The sequence below is a fragment of the Hydra viridissima genome, unplaced genomic scaffold (assembly GCF_058129835.1).
Source record: "Hydra viridissima isolate aposymbiotic clone 2 unplaced genomic scaffold, HvirCarnegie_v1 scaffold_14, whole genome shotgun sequence".
NCBI lineage: Eukaryota > Metazoa > Cnidaria > Hydrozoa > Anthoathecata > Hydridae > Hydra > Hydra viridissima.
The window spans coordinates 4,021,936-4,042,500 of NW_028324313.1; the positions used below are offsets into that span (position 1 = coordinate 4,021,936).

The 20,565-nt window shown below is 30.1% G+C and overlaps 2 protein-coding genes across 2 annotated transcripts; both read right to left on the reverse strand.

The window, feature by feature from the left end:
- Positions 1 to 3,924: 3,924 nt before the first annotated feature.
- Positions 3,925 to 9,837, reverse strand: LOC145192892 (uncharacterized). The gene is made up of 6 exons (XM_090071779.1): positions 9,694 to 9,837; positions 9,345 to 9,458; positions 8,466 to 9,014; positions 7,959 to 8,113; positions 6,366 to 6,572; positions 3,925 to 6,167 (listed from the first exon to the last, which is right to left on the reverse strand). Exons 3-6 carry the CDS (start codon positions 8,840 to 8,842, stop codon positions 3,982 to 3,984), a joined length of 2,925 nt encoding a protein of 974 aa, XP_089927905.1. The 5' UTR covers positions 8,843 to 9,014; positions 9,345 to 9,458; positions 9,694 to 9,837; the 3' UTR covers positions 3,925 to 3,981.
- Positions 9,838 to 12,158: 2,321 nt separating this feature from the next.
- LOC149878910 (uncharacterized) lies at positions 12,159 to 13,168 on the reverse strand (the record flags this gene model as incomplete). Its single annotated transcript, XM_090071237.1, has 2 exons — positions 13,122 to 13,168; positions 12,159 to 12,942 (listed from the first exon to the last, which is right to left on the reverse strand). Coding segments are annotated over exons 1-2 (831 nt in total), but the record flags the coding sequence as incomplete, so codon positions are not given.
- Between the last annotated feature and the right edge of the window lie 7,397 nt (positions 13,169 to 20,565).

A 20,565-nucleotide genomic window follows, 5' to 3' on the forward strand; every position in this document is an offset into this window, starting at 1 on the left:
TTAAAAAAGTCAGTAAAAAAATAACGATAGCAGTAAAATTCCAACGTTGAAATTTTACTGCGCAGTAAAATTTTTACGTTGGAATTTTGCTGCGCAGTAAAATTTTAACGGCAGTAAATTAAAAACGCTACACCGGAATATTACATTTTTGGCACAATTCATCTCTGTCTTTTTTAAAGTTACGACCTTAGAACTTTCAATGAATACTTCTTATACCCTGGTTTATTATATGCATCACTGCGGTATCCTAATCATAATTTTAGTGGACCCCTTGGCGGACGAAAACAGCACCATCTAGAGATTATACGCCAAACATTCATAGCAGAATGATTTTTGGATGTGTCTTACCTATTTCTTTAAAGACCTATTCATTTAAAATAGTCTCCACGGCATATGATAAAACAGTATTAAGAATGTTGTTTGATCTTCAGGTAGTTCTAGTTTAATCCAAAATTTCTCATCGTTAAAGTGAATGTCTGAGGAGCAGAGCAATCCTTTCGTTGCATCTTCATTCGTCGGCCTCCTTGATATTTTGCATTCCCTGTAGTTTTAAAAACGCGTCTGCGTTTTTACTTTCTTGAGTTTCATCAAACAAGATACCAATTAAGATTTGTCACTTACAGCCTGATGTGAATGTACTATCATTTTGTAAACTCTTGCAAGCATGTGATGCTATTCATAATTTGTTATATTTGTCATGAAGGCATCCTTACAATATATTTCAAACTTATCTAGATTTATTGGGTACTTGCAGGACAAAGGATAATTCAGAATCGTTCATAAAGATGTAAAATAAACATCTTACTGTAATTTCATCACTTGATGAGCCTCTACTTTTCAAAAAACTTAGCGCATCTTTGATTTTTCGTTAAGTTTTTTTTTTTCCGTTTACAAGTAACTCTTTCTTCTCATCCATGTTTGCACACAAAAAAATCCAGGATCACTACATCCCAGTCTTAATCAACAGACATTCCAGACTACGAATACAGAGATAAAAAGTGTGGATTCCCATTCCCAACGACTGCTGCTCAGGTAGTCAACTTAAAGCAATTTCAAAATAACTCATCTCTGAGTCAACTTTCGTATAGAGAAGTACATTTGATTAGGTAACTGGAAAGTCACAAAGGTGTTGGCTCTGAAGAATGTTTTTAAGCCATGTCTTTAAAGTATTGCAATCGAGCTTCATTTTGAGTAAAAAATATATTGTAAACTTTACGTTAAACAACATTTTTACAATAATTTGTCTCTTTAGAACTATAGTAAAAGAAGTAGTACTATTAATAATAACTAACAGTTTACAAAACGTCTTTACTTATGATAAATACGTATTGGATTGTTAGACAATTATTTGACAAACAAAAAAATACCATTTGTATGTTAACAAAATCACGATGTTACAAGAAACCCAAACTTAACTTTTAAGGCTGCTAGATTTCGAAAAAATATGGTGTAAAGATGTTTGAGTTCAAAATGTGGGGAAAATATGACTTTTTAGAGCAAAAATCAAAATGCACGTTTTTAGATATGCAGGCTGCTACAGTTGTCATAAACTTACCAAACTTTCAGCATACAGTTATGAAATATAAACAATATGATAATCTTTTTATAGAACCCTTTTTTACAACAATATTTTTACTGCATTCTGGCTTAAGTAAACGTCACAAAACGTAAATGTCAAAAGCAATTTCCACAGTGCACAATGACGGTTTTCTTTTAATCCTGGTACTTACTTCCAGGCACGTGTTTACCAGGTTTATCAAGTAGCCGGTTTTTTTCCGCTTAACCTTTTTAGAATCAGCAGAAAATTTCATCATCTGTTATTTGGTCTATCTACATTCAAAGTTGTTAAAAACGACTTACGTTATCTTATTTATAAAATGGCATAAAAATGAGTTATGAAACAAAAAGAGAGACTGTCCTCCAATACCAAATGAGAATTTCAGAGATGTAAAAGAAAGTGTGAAAGTTATTTTCTGATGAGAAATGCTTTACTGTTGACAAATTTCACTGATCAACACAGTTAATAATGTCAATACCTTTAAAACTAAACAATTTAATTCAAAGAAAGAACAAATGTTTCATTAGGTTCATTTGATTTTTGACATACAAAATTGCTGAGAACTGTAAAAATCTCAATAAATCTATTCTAAGAGTTGCAGTTCGCTTATCTTTGATGCGATGGCTTTTTTTTATATATAACATTTTTTAATCTGAATTTTTATCTTGTTTATGGTTTTGTATACAGTAACCTTGCATCTGTATTTAGTATTAAGAGGAGTTTTCAGACGGGAATTACTCTAACTTTTGCTAAATAAAAAAATGAAGGCAACGTTTATTCAGATTTTTCGCCTGGCAAAAAAAAGAATCCTGCAGCAAGTTAAAGGACGGGAATTTGTTCGAACTGCTCTTCAATCCTCTAAAAACTTAAAATTGAAGTTTAAAACCTAAACTCGTCCATGGTATCTCATTTATTGCTCATTTATTGCTCATAATAGACAACCATTGATGTTGTGGACGGATTTAAACTTTCTCTTGATGGCCTAACAATGGTACCATAGCATTAAATAGTCGCTTACTTGGAACAGAGGTCATACTTGGAACAGAGGTCATACTTGGAACAGAGGTCATACTTGGAGCAGAGGTCATACTTGGAACAGAGGAACAACAGAAAACAAGAGAAAGCAAGAGAAATGTGCTCTTGTTACTCTTTCATCATTTTAACATTTTGGCGAAATGTTAGAAACTATTCATTTCGAAAAAGTTAGAAATTATTCAACAAGCAGCGTTGTTAAGTACAGTAAACCTAGACAGAAAAAGACTTGGCGCAGGCTTTATAATTTATTCTTACGAAAATATGCCTTGCGAAAAATACGCATTCAAATTTGACAAAGAGTGAAACTAACCATTTTGATAGTTTATAAAAAGCATCATAAGGCAAAATTTTACATAAAGAAAGTTTGTTTATTATTGAAAGTCAAAAGCACAAATCAAACAATCCAAAATGTACGCATACAGAAACCGGTTTGTTTTATTGATGTGTTGAAGTAAATCCCTCATTAAGAACTTATTTATTGTTTTATAACTAAAAAGGTCTAATAAAAAATCACCTGCTAGTTTTTCTGCTGGAAACTCAAACAAAATAAAGGTACAGTATTCATTTTTATTAAAAGATAAAAAGTAGTTTTTGTTATTAAAGCGTTTAAAAGCTGGGAATCATTTTAATCTGGTACATCTAAAAGTTGACAACCTAAATTTAGTTGTTAAAATTAAATGATGCTGTTAATAAGTTTTTGCACAAAAACCCATGATTTCCTGCGCATGCGTCGAGGGCCTGAAAGCATTTAGACAAAATTGAAATAAGGCTGCTATTTTTTAAAAGCAATTGTTCCTGGACCAAACGCTAGAAATGGCATCAAATATTAAAATCAGTAAATTTTAATCTGGGAAAAGAACTTAGCCTTTATATTGATGATTTTTTTTTGTATAAAATGATATCTTCTAAAAATAAGAAAACTAAGAGACCTGAATGATATGAACGAATGATTTGAACAAACCTCAGGTAAGGTAAACTGGTAGTATGAAAAAACTTCAGGTGAACAGATTATATAAACTTTTTGCAGTATTATGTTGTTATATTACGTTGAGCAATCTTGTTTTGCAATGCTACATTATATTATTTTATACTATTTATATTATATTTATATTGTATTGTATTAGATCATATTATATCATACTCTGCTATGTTATATTATTATATCATATTGTAACATACTCAGTTATATTACATTACATTACATGTTACACTAAATTATATCATATTATATCATACTATATAATACTATATTATATTAGAATGTTGTTAGACCTTTAGCTTTATATGTACATAACTCGCTGATTCGTTCGTGACGTGAAACTTGATCATTATTTATAACTTATTAGCTTCAGCTTTATTTTCTAAAACAAAATAACGAACGACAGATATTACTTAGAGCAGACCACACATTTTAATTTCTCATTAAGCAAATTGTCATTGCATGGATGAGTTTCGCAATCAATTTTTACGTGTGATAAGTAGGAAGAAATAATTTTCTGTGCTTCGTGCTCAGATTCTGGTGAAATACCTAATGCTTGTTCATTCACACACATTATCTGAGAATGCCTTGTTCCATGGTGGTAGTTCATTAAGTAACCCAGGTATTCGACATTCCATTCTGGAGGACATTCAGAAGCAGTAGGTATCATAATTTGGACTGATTTTCCAGGCGCTTGGCACAAAGCGCAAGCAACATATTTTCTTGTACCAACTAATTTCGCGTAATCTAATGAAATCTCAACATTTACACCACCATCAGCTTTGTTCCCAATAGCATAGTTGTTTTTTGATGGAATTTCCTGAGCAGCGGTTTTGGAATTTTTATAAAACATGTTTTCTTTGTTATTACTTTTTAAATCTTCAAGCTGGGGGCGTGACGTCATATTGGTTGTTTCTGAACTTTTCCAATATTTTTTAGCTTCCTCCGTAGGTTTTAAGACCTCGTTTGTTTCCTTCGTAGGTTTTAAGACCTCGTTTGTTTTTGGGCCAGTGGGTGTTTTGGTCTGACTTTCTCTATACTTATCAAGTTCTGGCAGAATTTCTTGGCTGAAATTCTTGAGTTCCTGACTGTTGCTTACGTTATTTATTTGGTCTTTTTGATCACTCACCTTCTTACTCTCGTTAGTAGAAGTTACTTTACTAAAATTGTATTTTTGATTATTTTGCGGGATTTTTTCATGATTAACGGTTATATTACTACCATTGTAGATTTGATTGCTTAGCTGCTCGGTTTCTTGGCTGATATTTACCTCGCTAATATTGTACTTTTTTTCCTCTTGTTTTTCGCTTTTATGGCTGACGGTAGCGTTGCTAATATTGTAGCTTTGATCGTTTAGATTCTTGCTATCTTCACTGACATTTACCTTGCTAACATTGTGCTTCTGTTCTTGTAAATTTGCACTTTCATGGTTGACGGTAACGTTGCTAATATTGAAGCTTTGAGCGCTTAGGTTCTCGCTATCTTGACTGATATTTATCTTGATAAGATTGTGCTTCTGTTCTTGTAATTTTGCACTTTCACGGCTGACGGTAACGTTGCTAATATTGAAGCTTTGAGCGCTTAGATTCTCGCTATCTTGACTGATATTTATCTTGATAAGATTGTGCTGCTGTTCTTGTAATTTTGCACTTTCACGGCTGACGGTAATGTTGCTAATATTGTAATTTTGATTGCTTAGTTTCTCGCTAACTTGACTCGCAGCTACCTTGCTAAGATTATGCTTACGTTCTTCTATTTTTTCTTTTTCACGACTAACAGTGATGCTAAAATTATTTGAACTAGACTTTTTTTCATATAACTTCCTACCATGAACGGCTGTTGCATTACCATTTTGTATACTACCTTTCAGCTTCTTGTTGTCATGGCTAACGGTTATAATACTAGAAGCATATTTAAAATTTTCTAGTTTATTATTTTGGCTAATATTTACTTTATTAATGTGTTTATTTTGAGTTGTGTTTTTGTAGATAACACTGATCTTTTTTTGTTCCTGTATCTTGTGATCTTGATGATTGATGATGCTTGATGATGTGATGTTTGTTGTTTGTTCTTCTAATTTAGTGTCTGGAAATTCGGAACTTTTGTGGTTTGATTTATTATTTATGTTAAAGTTTATAATTGTTTGATTAGTAAAAGTAATTAGATTCCAAAATGCCTCTTTTGAATCATTTCTTATCTTTATTAAATTTGATGATAGGTTTTTTGAGTTACTAGATTTATTCACTTGAGAATATGATGCACTTTTTGAAAGATCTTTCAAATTTACTTGATTAAACAAAACATTTGTTATCTTTTCCCTCAAAATAGGGGTTGCGTTTGAATGAACCCCAATGTTTGTTTCATTACTTACATTCTTCCCACTAACTCGAGTTTGGTCGGTTGATTTCAAAAATTTTTTGTTTGATATGCTACTTGCATCATAGTTACTGTGAGTTATGTTCTCACGAAAAACACTTCTCTTCGTTCTTATGTTGGTATATTTAGAAGAATAACGATCAGATATAGGAAGACAAACAGCATTTGAACCCGATGTTGTACCATCCATCTGAGCAAGCTTACTCATTGAAATTTGTCCTATTAAAAAATATTCCTTTGAATAAAAAATATCATTTTATTGAACTTTAAAAATTACAAAGAATGTTTATTATTAAGTTTTGTGGAAATCAAGAAAATTTGTAAGGCATTAACACTGGCTTCATCAATTTGTTTTGTTACAAGCAGTGAGTTGTTAAAAAATTAATTAAACAATAATTTGAAATGAAGCTGGTTTACCGGAATAAATTAAATTGCTTGTATCAGGACAAGCCGCTGAACCCCATATTGTGTAAACCAATCCAAACTCTTTTTTTTGTTCTGCTTTACTGTATTCTTTTTGTGAATATTTGTAATCGTAGTTTCCAGGATCGCCTTTTAAACTTGTATCACTAGGTCTTCCTCGAGGTCCTTCTATCCATGATGTACCTGGTAAGCCATTGACACCTACGAAAAGTGTGGATCTTTTGAAATAGAGCATAATTAAATGCTCCAGAAGAGTATTGATCGTCAATAGTACTCTTCTGGAGTAGATTATCATCATAGAGTATTATTATTCAAACTCATTAAATAAAAAGAGAAGGAGTTTTTGTTAAAACTAAATTAAGATAAAGTTGTAAATGAATTCTTTTTGTAATAAAAGGCTTTGTTCTCGTTAATGGCAAAAATGTATCGTGGATGAGTTTTTAGATATCAAGTGAAATTATCTTAAAACTTAGTTTTATTATGCAAAAATCTTAAACTTGATTAAAGTACCATTTAAATCTAAAAGTTAAAAAATGTTAAATATTAAAATTAAAAACAAATTCTTTTAGTATCTAACAAGTAATAAAGCGCCAAAATAATTAAATCAGTTGTGATTGGCGCTTAACTATTGGCGCCAAATAATTAAATCAATTGTGAGGGCAAAGAGTTATTTTAATAAAAGATTAAAACCATAGAGTGACAATAATAATTTCTAAAACTAAATATACATAAAATAATAATACTTACCACTGATTATTCTATACTTACTTATACTTAATTAAATATTTTCAAATATTAAACTTAAGTATATTCTTTAAATATTCACAGATGAAAATACGCAATCAAACATCATTAAGAAAACATTCTCTTCCACCTTTGGAACTCAAGGCGAAAGTTTCTACATATATTATAAAGTTTCTTAACTTAAAATCTTTTAATAGATTTCTCTCAGAAAAAAAATTCCGAGAAAATCCTTTTTTTGATTTTCTCTTCAAAAATCTCAAAAAAAATTCGCGAGATTTTCTCAAACTATTTTTCTTTGTGTCCGCAGATGTTTCTTTAATCAAGTGTTATTCTAGTATCGAAAATAGATTTTTTCTTCAAAGTTGTTTAGATTTTTTGGTTTGATCTCTTAGCCAGGGTTCTCTAAAACAGGTTTTAACAGTTATCTTTTGATTAGCGTTTGTTCCTGGTCTTGGCTTGTTTGTAAAATCATAAAATAATTACAGAATTATTACGTAGCTTAAAAATTAAACTAATTACCATTTTATCAGTAAAGTTCAAATTGAATTTCTGATCGAATTTCTGATCTTGCGATTGAGAAAACACTTTTAAACTTTAATTGGTGCTTTTTTTTTTCTTTTTTTTTTATCATACAACTCTACATGGGTGTTCACCTGGTGTTTCGGCTGTCTCGCACTTTTCCACGAACTGTAGTTAACGCACTAGTAACCAGCGGTGCGTTAGTTGCAGCTGGATATGTATCTTTTCTGTAGTTGGATGTGTGTCTGCAGCATGTGTGGTTCTTATATCTTTATTGTACTTAGATGTATTAAATAAATTAGATAAATTCTTTAAAAAACTTACCGTCTTTCCCAGGTTCTCCTTTTTCTCCTTTAGGTCCTGGTGAGTTTTTATTAGAAGTTTCGTCAATTACTTGTGATTTTATAATATTTAGTGGTGTTCCGATTATTTCTTCACTGGTCACATTACTCACGGAACATTTAAGCAATATTCTTAGACTGTAATAAAATATTTGAAATTCAAATTATAAGAAAACTAATCCTCATCATCATCATCATCATCATCATCATCATCATCATCATCATCATCATCATCATCATCATCATCATCATCATCATCATCATCATCATCATCATCATCATCATCATCATCATCATCATCATCATCATCATCATCATCATCATATCATCATCATCATCATCATCATCATCATCATCATCATCATCATCATCATCATCATCATCATTACCATCATTACCATCATCATTCATCATCATTATTATCATCAGTATCATCATCATTCATCATCATTCATTATCATTCATTATCATCATCAATCATCATAGTTACCTGTCGCAAACAGAGATCAATTGTGATTGAAGGTTAAGTTGGTTTTCGCTTTTTATTTCTTCATATGACTGACTTTTTCTGCGATACCTTTTCTTGTAAGTCTCATTGTAAAGAAATTTGTCTTCCACTTTCACTAGTTTTTTTTTGAGCACAGCAAAGTCAAAGTTAACGTCATCTGAATTATTAGAAAAATCCCCAGGGAAGCTCTTTTGTTTTATGTTTTTGCAACAACTTTCTAGTTGCTTTAATCTTGCCTCAAAAATCTGGTACTGTCCAGCCCAATAGCGAGCTGAAATTAATCCGTAAAGTAATCCACAAGTTGACATTGCTAACATACAAACCAGAGTTAAATCACATGTTTTTTTCTTTTTCTCCATAATTATCTTCTTTTACCACTTATTCAAAATGGAATACTAAAAGTCAGTTACAATGACGTCATATAAATTTCTTAATTGCTAATACTTTAATAGCTTGTGGTTTAAAAGTTCAATAGATACCGTCGTTTTAGAAAAATTTTGTTCTAACCATGCTACCCAACGAACGTTAAACCTAAAATTTTTTTAAAAAAATTTAAAACATTCGTAACATTACACGTAAATATTACCAATCTCAAACTTAGTCTTATTAGAAAAATCGCATTTTATAAAAATGTGGAGTGATATTATGTACTGGGGATGAAGTACCATGACAGAGCATAAGTTGTAAGCGACAGTGTAAACCGCAAAAGTTTGTTTTACATTTTCTATTGATAATATTTACCAACAGAAAAACATATTTAATTGACGTTTTAACGTTTTTCGCTGACATTTCAATGCATCTTTTAAAACAAAAAAAAATTTCTGATTAAATTGAATAGTATTGGATATTAGGCGTACTCACCAAAGATGGCGTAACGATATTCATTTGAACGCTACAATACGCAGTGGGTAAGGTTGTAGCAAAATGACAAAAAATCATTAACTTCAAGTGTTGATTAAGCTTAATGCTCAAAACCTATTTATCAACAGAAAGATATACAAACCCTTAATATCATATGCAAATGTATATCCTATATATAAATATATACAAATCTATATCCCATATATAAATATATATATGAATCCAGATCATCCAAAAAAATGTTATTTTATCCAGTTTTTGCAAATAAATTTCTGTTTGATAACATTAAAGAGAAAACATATAAAAAATATTGCGATGTCTTCACATAAAAATGATGTCATTCGTTCACCTCCAATGTTTTGAACAACAAGATGCGATGTTTGTTCGCTTGCACCGTGTCATAAATTTGTTCTTATGTCTTTGTTTAGAATTAGTCTACTTATGTTTCCACTTGACGTGCGCGCTTTGCAGCGGAAGGTAAGAATTGGAAAATGCAAGTAAGAAAACTGAATATTCGAATTAGTTCCCAGTTCCCATAATGGATAAAAACTTAAGTGCGAGTTTGCAAGGAAGGAAAATGTGACTAAAGAAAAGTGTGGCTGTGTTTAAATGTGGCACATAGCCACACCATAGAATCATCATCCGTTATTACTTTATGCAATCACGGTCGTTCAGAGGTGACAAGTTATTATACGCAAGCGCAGTAGTAACTTTAAAAAAGTAAAATTTTAATAATGGCTACGGTCCGTAGCAACGAATTTTTTTATTTAGTTGACTGATTATTTATAAGTTTTTCCATATAAATCAACATTTTAAACTCTTTCTAAAACTAAAATCATAATAAGCATATCTCAGTTGCATAAGAAAATGATTCAAATAAGATAAAGATTGTATCAAAAAGTTTAAAGTTACGCTTTTCTAAGTAAATTAACATTCTTGAATATGCTGATTTGTTTACACTTTTAAAAACATATTATCTAATTTTCTGAGCGTAGAAATTAAATAATTTCTTTTTTAAAATTCAGATGAGTTTTTATAGTATTTAACACTTTTATCAGATCTTAGCACTCAATTTTTTCTTCTTGTAAATAAACATACAAACACAGATATATATATATATATATATATATATGTATATATATATATATATATATATATATATATATATATATATATATATATATATATATATATATATATATATATATATATATATATATATATATACACACACACACACACATAAATACATACATTACATAGATATATACATACATATATTTTTTTTTTTACATTTTGATATTTTTTACCTTCTGAATTGGGTTTGATTGCTATTTGTTTGCTTAGGCAAACCAATAGCAAGATTTGTTTAGTTTTTCAGGTGTTTTTTTTAATTTTAATTACTTCTCTTCTCACTCCTTACTCTTACAGGTTTATTTACTTTTGTTTTGTATTCATAATTGGTCTCTTTATTCTTTGTTATTACAATAAAAATTTGTGTGCTATTTTAGGATCAAGGACATATATTGATGCAATGTTTTCAGCTGTTTGGCAACTTTTTACTGATCAATTTTAAAGATTAAATTTTTTTAAAATTAGCTTGAGTTACAATTTTGGTCAAATTAGAATAAAAATGTGCTCTAAACAGAGTGGTTCAACATTTTTCACTGAATTATGTGATTAGCCTTTTTTTTTTTTTTTTTTATTGTTTGACATGATACCAGAACTTTCATTATATTTTTAAAATACAAAAATGTTTTTCAATTATTTCCAAAATATATTTGTATATATAAACATGATAAAACGAGTTTTATCATGTTTATATATATAAATAATAATACAAATCTTTTAACACAAGAAATATAAGCCAAAATTTTATCTATTACCCATTATATATATATATATATATATATATATATATATATATATATATATATATATATATATATATATATATATGAGTGGACCGGTGAAAAGTTGCCAAACAGCTGATGAAACATTGCATCAATACATAGAAGTTGTTCATGAATATGAAGCAAAAGGAAGGGCAGATCGCAAAAAAACCTGGAAGAGTAAGGAGTTTCCTACTATTGGTTTGTTTAAGCCTCTGCTTAAGCAAACTAATTACCAATTCATCAAAATATATACTAACATTAATAGCAATGAGAAGATAAATAATATCAAACTGCAACAAAAAACTTTTTTTTCATGAATTGGTTTTGACAAGGCTATGTGGGTGTGTTTCCCTCGTCAGTTATGCCTTTGCCACAGCAATCTTGGTTTCTAGTTTGGTAATGTAGAGACAGTTATTGAGAATATAACTACATCTAATTAGATAATACAGCTGTATTATTGACAATAAATGCTTATTAAAAGCCTTAGTTAAAATTAGAAATGTTGTTGTTGAATAAATGATGATGAAGATGATGATGATGATGATGATGATGATGATGATGATGATGATGATGATGATGATGATGATGATGATGATGATGATGATGATGATGATGATGATGATGATGATGATGATGATGATGATGATGATGATGATGATGATGATGATGATGATGATGATGATGATGATGATGATGATGATGATGATGATGATGATGATGATGATGATGATGATGATGATGATGATGATGATGATGATGATGATGATGATGATGATGATGATGATGATGATGATGATGATGATGATGATGATGATGATGATGATGATGATGATGATGATGATGATGATGATGATGATGATGATGATGATGATGATGATGATGATGATGATGATGATGATGATGATGATGATGATGATGATGATGATGATGATGATGATGATGATGATGATGATGATGATGATGATGATGATGATGATGATGATGATGATGATGATGATGATGATGATGATGATGATGATGATGATGATGATGATGATGATGATGATGATGATGATGAAACCAAATTAGATGCAAATGAGAATATTGATGATGATAACGATGGGGCTGATTGTGGTAATATTAATGATTTATCAAGGCAGATGCACTTATGATTAATATCTACATCATATTCTTTGATTGAATTAAACTTTTTTTTACATATACATGCAACAGTCAACATAATTAAAAGAGAATTTGTTTTAATACTGGAAATCAAATCTTCAGGTAAAATAAGCTGTTTATATTTTGGACATAATGTTTCATTGAGTTGGTTAACCTTTATATTTTCCACAAGACAGAAAAAACAAAATAAGTGTTCACATTTTTTTAGAGTTGCTGGTTGTTTTGGTATTTTACCATAAAAATTACACTGATAAAGCTGTAAATGAGGATTGATTTCTTTTTTTAGTTCTTCAATATCTATTTCCAAGTCATGTGCTGTCACAATGATTTTTTTAATGGTAGCAATCATGGAAGATGACCACACTTTTTTACCAATACCAGGGCAACCAATAAGCTTTTTATTTAAAACATTTAAACTTTTACTGAGTTTTTCTAACTGCTGACAACAATAGCATTCATTACAATGAGTTTTCCAGTTGATATTTAAAAGAAGTGTTGTTGATTTCATTCTTTTGATCATATTATTTATGGTATCATAACGTCTTGAAAATTTTTAGATAAGTGTACATTCTCTAAATCTGACAACATGACATGGAATACATATTTCAATGTTACTTTTTTGGTTTATTCCAATATGATTTTTTTTCCAACCAAATATCCACAGACCCTGTAAATAAGATTCAAATTTTTGTAATGGATTTTCATCTAAAAATAATAAAACTTTTTGGATAGTTCTTGTGAATAACCATCAAACTTAACTACATGCATTATGTAGTGTTTATATTCATGAAGTAAATTAAGCTAATAAATCAATAAAAAACTATATATATATAGTTATATATATATATATAACTATATATATATAGTTATATATATATAACTATATATATATAGTTTTTTAATTAAGATTGTCTGAACCATCATATTGGGCCGCGGTTTGTTATCTGTGTTATTCCTGTTGCAAAACTTGATGCAAATTAGTTGCAGGAGTATCTGTTAGAAGTTATAGCAACAATCAAACGTAGCAATGGTTGATCGGTGTCAGTTATCAGTGATAACTATATAAATATCTTAGAAATAATAAATACAAATATCTTAGAAATAATAAATAAAATGACACATACTGCTGTATTTTCAAATGTTCTGCAAAGTGTACTACTTTTATGCAATGCGTTTGATAGTAAGACTACAGCAGCATTTAAATTGAAAACAGTTTAACAAATTTCAACCTGGTAAAATAAAATTTGTCAAGTTTATAACAAGTTTGTTCAAAATGATAAATGTCAAGAACAAATACAGTTACATTAAGCTTCGAGATGGCAGGTGTGAACTCAGAAAAATTGGTTGCAACATTTTCAAATGCACCTGTAGGGACTAGAAAAAGATGTCCTAGTTGCAACTACCAAATTCAAAATTACTGCAGCAACTGAACTTCTCGCTGACCAACACTTCAGCTACGTTCTTCCAGTTGTTTTTTTACAAGATCCAGTGAAGAAAAACTTTAAGCTAACCCGACAGCGCTTTGTTGGTAACTTTTAGATTGACATTAGTGATGTTTTAGCTGCTGTCAAGGTACAACAACTCCATTAATGAAAATTAATATCATTCCCAAGGACAATCCAAATCTACACGTGGTAAATGTACAGCAACTCCCAGATAAACAGTGATGTAACAACAGGTGATACTGTGAATCTGATGTCTAAAACATAAAATCTTTTTTGTAGCAGGCTACTTAACACGTAAGCATGACAAACATTCATGCTACGTGAATTCTGATGATATGGAAAAACTTACTGCATAGAGTGAATTCGCTCAGCTGTAGAACAAAGAAGGCTTTTCAGTGGCAAAGTTGTCAACGGTCTACTTCGTTTATAGTGCCGTTCATCATCAGCAAACCGAAACCACTGAAAACTGCTTATCGTGAATATGCTACAATAATATCATAGCCTGCCGTTGTAAACGTTCTTCTTAAAGCTCAGGTTATTCACCAAAGCGACAAAGAGCAAAAACTTAGTTGTTTGAGACGCAGAGAAAAGTTGTAACGAACAGCATAACTGCAATCAACTAGGTATATGATATATAGTTGAGAGTGAGACGTTTAATAAAACCATATTTAGACAAGCTAGAGTAATAAGATTGTCAATGTTTGTTAACTTGGTTTATGGCAGCTATGATATTACGTTAAAAATTTGTTAGTAAACGGACCACTTTTCACAAATTTATAGCAAGAAAACTGATAATATTGATAGAGCCAAGTTCTCGGACCCGTCAGTTGGTCGCCGTCAGCCCTAATGTAAAGGGTCTCTAACGTTGGTCAAAGCTGACCTTCAGTTGGAAACTAATTAAAAAGAGCTTAAAATTTTTTTAAAATCATTTTGTAAAATTGAATATTAACGTTAACTTTACATAAGCAAGCTGCAATCAGACTACAATTCAACAAACATTTAACATTAAAATAATCAGCATGTGTATGTAATATATTTGGGAAAATCAAATTTTTTCTCCACAGGTTTAAATCATCCACTAGATATCTATTACACAGTCTACAATTGAAATGGAAAGATTGAACTAATTAGGTATATATTTACATATACATATATATATATATATATATATATATATATATATATATATATATATATATATATATATATATATATATATATATAGCTGAAGTGTTGGTCAGCGAGAAGTTCAGTTGCTGCAGTAATTTTGAATTTGGTAGTTGCAACTAGGACATCTTTTTCTAGTCCCTACAGGTGCATTTGAAAATGTTGCAACCAATTTTTCTGAGTTCACACCTGCCATCTCGAAGCTTAATGTAACTGTATTTGTTCTTGACATTTATCATTTTGAACAAACTTGTTATAAACTTGACAAATTTTATTTTACCAGGTTGAAATTTGTTAAACTGTTTTCAATTTAAATGCTGCTGTAGTCTTACTATCAAACGCATTGCATAAAAGTAGTACACTTTGCAGAACATTTGAAAATACAGCAGTATGTGTCATTTTATTTATTATTTCTAAGATATTTGTATTTATTATTTCTAAGATATTTATATAGTTATCACTGATAACTGACACCGATCAACCATTGCTACGTTTGATTGTTGCTATAACTTCTAACAGATACTCCTGCAACTAATTTGCATCAAGTTTTGCAACAGGAATAACACAGATAACAAACCGCGGCCCAATATGATGGTTCAGACAATCTTAATTACAGAAACGCTTTTCTGGGATTTGTTGCAGCAAATATGGTAATGATTGATGAAAAATATGCGCACAAGATTGGAGGTTATATTGAACATTGCCAGCCCATTCAAACGCTCCTATGATATAGTTGTACAGTGAAAATTCTTTATCTTCTTTAACACACTGAAAGAGCATTTAGCTGTAGCTATAGATACAGGTAAAGTAAGAAATATGCGCAATTTAACATAGACGTTGGGGAAGATTGATAGGAATCCAAATTCAAACATCTCCTGAAACAAATAATGAGGCTTGCATGCTAATTTGAAGTTTTTGAAGTATATCCGTTTCAGAAAGATTAATTCCTCAAGTAATTCTATTGAAATGCGTTTGGAGTATTTTTCACAAAAGTGATTGCCATAGGAACCCAAATAGTGCTCAAGTGTACTAAGGCGGGAAACAAGGTTTTTTTCAGCGAAAACTGCATTTATGCTTTAGTTGATATTTCGTTCAAAAGCCAAAAAAAAAAGCTACATATTTGGTATCGTTGGAAAGGTTTTTCAATGCACTTTTTGATGAAATTAAAATATATGTTTTATAAGCAACCTCCAGGACAGAGTTGGGGTTAGAATAAAGCCAATATTTTCTGCAAAACATGTTCGCGCACAAAGGCTAGGGCCCATTTTTGCCTAAATTAAACTTCAGAAAATCGGTTGAGCTTTGATACATATAACCACATCGTGACAAAGTCTTTCAAGTTACCATACAACTCACAAATTAAAAAAAAACCCAATTTTTTCTGTTTTGCAATAAGAAAACTTTGCTTTTTTTTATAACAAACGCTAAAGTGAAAAGGTTTGTCACGTACTTTATGTGAACATTTTGCAATCGTATTCACAAAAAAGTAATAAAAATTCATAAATAAATTATGGTTCGGTTGCGCCAAAGACAAATCTAATAAAAATGAGTCTCGGTTGTATTTTACTCGGTTATATTTCCTCAATATTCTCGGCTGTAGTTTTCGGTAAATTTATTATATACATTATCTTACGCGTCATTCGCAACAGAACTGTTTTTTAAAAATTGTTTATATATACAAAAGAAATTATTGACGCCAAATACGGTTTGCAAAATCTTAAATTATAAAGTTCTCGGTACCAAAGCCTACCGCGGTATGCATAAGTTATTAACGAAACAACCAATCGAATTTAACTAAAGCTGTCGGCTTTTTTTTTTTTTTAGAAAAAAATGGTTTCCCGCCTTAGTACACTTGAGTGTGCAGTTGTCTTTAAGTTGAATTGACACTGAAGGCAAGGCAGAATTTAGCTAATAATGGTAATGAATATTTTCACTTTGTAGTGGTGTTCTGTTGTGCTACTGTTTTGATAAATATCTGTTGAGAGAGAAATCAGATGAAATGCCCTCATTTTGATTTTTACTTCCTGTAGAGTTATATAGAGCTATGTAGAGTTATATTCCACTTTTCACAAATAAGTTGAATATGTTTCATCAGATTTTATTTTCACTAGTACCTTAATTTTTAAGTAGTGATGTAGTGAAAACCCAAACTTATAACATTTTCAACATTTTAGATGTTGCAAATAATGATATAAAATCATAATTTGTTCATTTATTTGAATATATTTGTTTACTCTAAAAATATATACTTGAAAAATGATGCTCGATATGATCGTATAAAAAATGCAAATTACAGCTCTCATTTGTGCTTGTTACCATAATTAAAAAACGATAATTTTTGAATTCAAATTCACCTTCTTTAAGATTAAATTTTGGCGAAATTAATGTTCCATTGGGTCTACCCTATCATACCCCCGAAGAGCTTTCTCGGGTCATAAGATCTAAAAAAAAATTTAGGTGTGGTAACGTTAAAATTTTTCTAATTAATTACTATATATACAACCTCGACAAAAATTAGACCATTATTGTAGATAAAGTAATATTCTAATGACTATCTGGAATGATAGTGACCTGTGATTTTTTTAAAATATTTCTACATCCATATAATCGATTTTCTTTTTGTTTTTTTTTAAGCCAAATTATCTCTAAATATAGTAAAGCTTTAAGAAAACATCTTCGAGCTAATCACAGTATTTTCTCAAAAAAGTGCGGATACCTTGCATGAGCTTTTGAACGACAGTTCTCGTTAAATTTAGTGAAGCCACACCCTAAATTCAACAGAATTAATTGATATCTGCCACAGGTTTTGCTCTTCTAACGCACCGCACGTTTCGTGCTTGCCCAAAATTTTTCAATAAGACGATGTTGATGCACAGTTGCTCGATTCATACTTTTTATGATAAAATCAACGCCGTTGTATGGATATCATTCAATAACACTTGTTGAGTAACGGAGAGATGCAAGATCAGGTCAGAAGACGGGTGGATAATCATGTTTTCAGATCATGGGCATAAGTCGCTTTTTTAAACATTCTTTCGCGTAAACATCGGAGTACAATATTTTCGCTCATGAAAATTGGCTATGTTTTGAAACCACATGAAAAGATGGCTTGTTGAGATAAAACAATCGAAGTCAACGAGTTTTGAAGTCAAAGACGAAGCTTCGACGTCGCTAAAAGTTGTGTGAACTTATTTCATAATTGTTAAAAGTTGTATAAAATTTAATTTCACAGTTTTCAAAATCGTATTAGTTCGAATAAAATGTTTTTTCGCGGTTTTCAAAATCGTAAAAAGTTGTATAAATTCGAAAATGACGTGTTATTTCAAGTTTCTAACGGCTTTCAAATTCACTTCCAAAAATATAACTGTCTTCAAAATTTTTTCTGTAAACGAAACGAATGCATACGAAAAGCAAACAAACGAACGTCGCGTGACTTCGTTCAGGTTTTAAATTCAATGACTCCAATTTCAAGTTCTCTAAGCTATATTTTAAAGTGAAGTGAAAGTGATAAGTGATAACTAGCATGTGGTTGTGCTAGTACTATTATACTCGTACCATATCCCTCTGATTTGGAAAAAATCTCAATCAATGAGAAGCTTCCTATTGTGAGGGCGGTGATTAAACCTATACTATAGCTACTAGCATTTATTTAATAATCATTCCAGCTTCCATTTAAACTTCTCCCTTATCAACTTTGTCCTCCTTGGCATCTTCTGCCTCATCTCTTGTCTTTTGATTCTGATACATTATGATGTACTCATCCTTGTGGTTAGACCACAGGTGACCACTCGTGGTCGATGTTGATCCAGAAGACATCTTTAAGTCCTTCTTACAGATTTTTCACACATCATAGGTCTTATATCCCCTGTACTCCATTAGAAAATACTACCAAATCACCGAACGATGGCTCTTGTGCCATCTTTATTCGATGTTTTACAGTTTTAAAATCGTGTGAAAGTCAGAAGGTTTTTAAAATTCGTTAAATATATCAAACGCAAATTTATACGATTTTCATAATCGTAAAAATTTGATTTACAACTTTTTGCGGCTTTTAAAGTTGTTTTAACTAAGTTTTAACAACTTTTAAAGGATTTCAAAGTTGAAAAAGTTACAACTTTTTACGACTTTCATAAATCTTTTAACTAATCGTTTAACTATTTTTTTCGAAATTTAAAGAAATGTCACCAAATCAATGAGTTGTTTACATCTGTGAAAACTGTTGTAGATCGCAGATTCTTTAAAGAGTTCTGTAATTTAAACGTTACAAGCACATGTCTGGGATAATTTCGATGCCTATCTTTTTTTTTTTTTTTTTTTTATTTTTTATTTATCAAGATCAAGTGATCTCTTTTTTAATCTCAATGAGCTCCATATTGAAGTAAAAAAAATCAATCACTGCAAACACGATTATCGTGTGTTCAATTTGAAAAACGCAAAACGCACCAATCTTAAATCGAACCTAGATTTTCTGGTATTAAATTTTAAAAAAATTCAATGTTTCTAAAATATTTAAAATGTTGGCATAAAATACAAAAATAGAATAATTGGCTGTAAAGAGTTTTATTAAATTTTAAAAACAATAAAAAGTTTGCTGATAATTTACTGCACAAAACATATAGAAGTATTCCGAAAAATCGTAAACTTTTACGAAATATTTTATTTCTTAACAACTTCTTTAACAATTATCAAATATTCTCTTGTGTAAATATTCTCTTCGTGTAAACCAAAAAATAATTGAAAAGGAGAACCAAATGTTACTATTTATTTGTAAAATAAAAAAACAAGCTACTTTTATTTTAATCTCCTGTGTGAACGGGGTTTTAATTTCTTTTATTTCAAAACACATAAATTTTCTAAAATTTTCTGAAATTTTCTCAGATAAGATTCAAAATTTCTCTGTTTGTTACAAATAGAAGTTTGTTAATTATTAACTACTTTTGATTTATCATTTATCTTTTGAAAACGACTGCATTTTTTTTTTTTTTTTTTTTTTTTTACAACAATCTTTTTTTAATTTGCAGAAAGGAGATGAAGCTGTTCCTATTAAGTATCGCGTGTTTTATAGCTTTTTCTGCTGAAGGTAATTTTCTGAATTAACATTCTTTAACAATGAAGTTGAAAAATATTCTTGAATTATTTTCTTTAACATTGTAGTAAAAAAAATTATAGTTAAAAGAAAATAACATAATTAACTAAAATAAAGCCATCACATGTAAAAAAGATCAATTTTTTTCTTTCACAACTTTTTAGAACCTCAAGAAGTTTCATTGGTGTCTAAAAATTATCCCGAACACAGTATTGGCATTCTCAACAACGATGTAGCAGCGATTTAAAAAAATAGAAATATGGAAAAGTTCAATTATAAAAGGTATTTGTTGGATGATAAAACGTATTTGTTGGATGATAAAAAGTATGAGAGAGCGAAGAGTTTAAGTTTTGTTTAGTTTTTCTTTTTCATTTCGAGCATTTTTTAAAAAACTTTTATTGGTTAATTTTTGTTGCGTTAAAAGATAAAGAAAAATAGGAAGAATATTCACTCAACAAATATGGACG

What these genes read in the sequence shown, in the direction of transcription:
- LOC145192892 (XM_090071779.1), bottom strand. Translation starts at nt 8,842, where the DNA reads ATGGAGAAAAAGAAAAAAACATGTGATTTAACTCTGGTTTGTATGTTA. An exon ending in TTGATCTCTGTTTGCGACAG is followed by an intron (nt 8,114 to 8,465) that starts GTAACTATGATG and finishes ATTTTATTACAG; the next exon opens with TCTAAGAATATTGCTTAAAT. An exon ending in AAGCAATTTAATTTATTCCG is followed by an intron (nt 6,168 to 6,365) that starts GTAAACCAGCTT and finishes ATTTTTTAATAG; the next exon opens with GACAAATTTCAATGAGTAAG.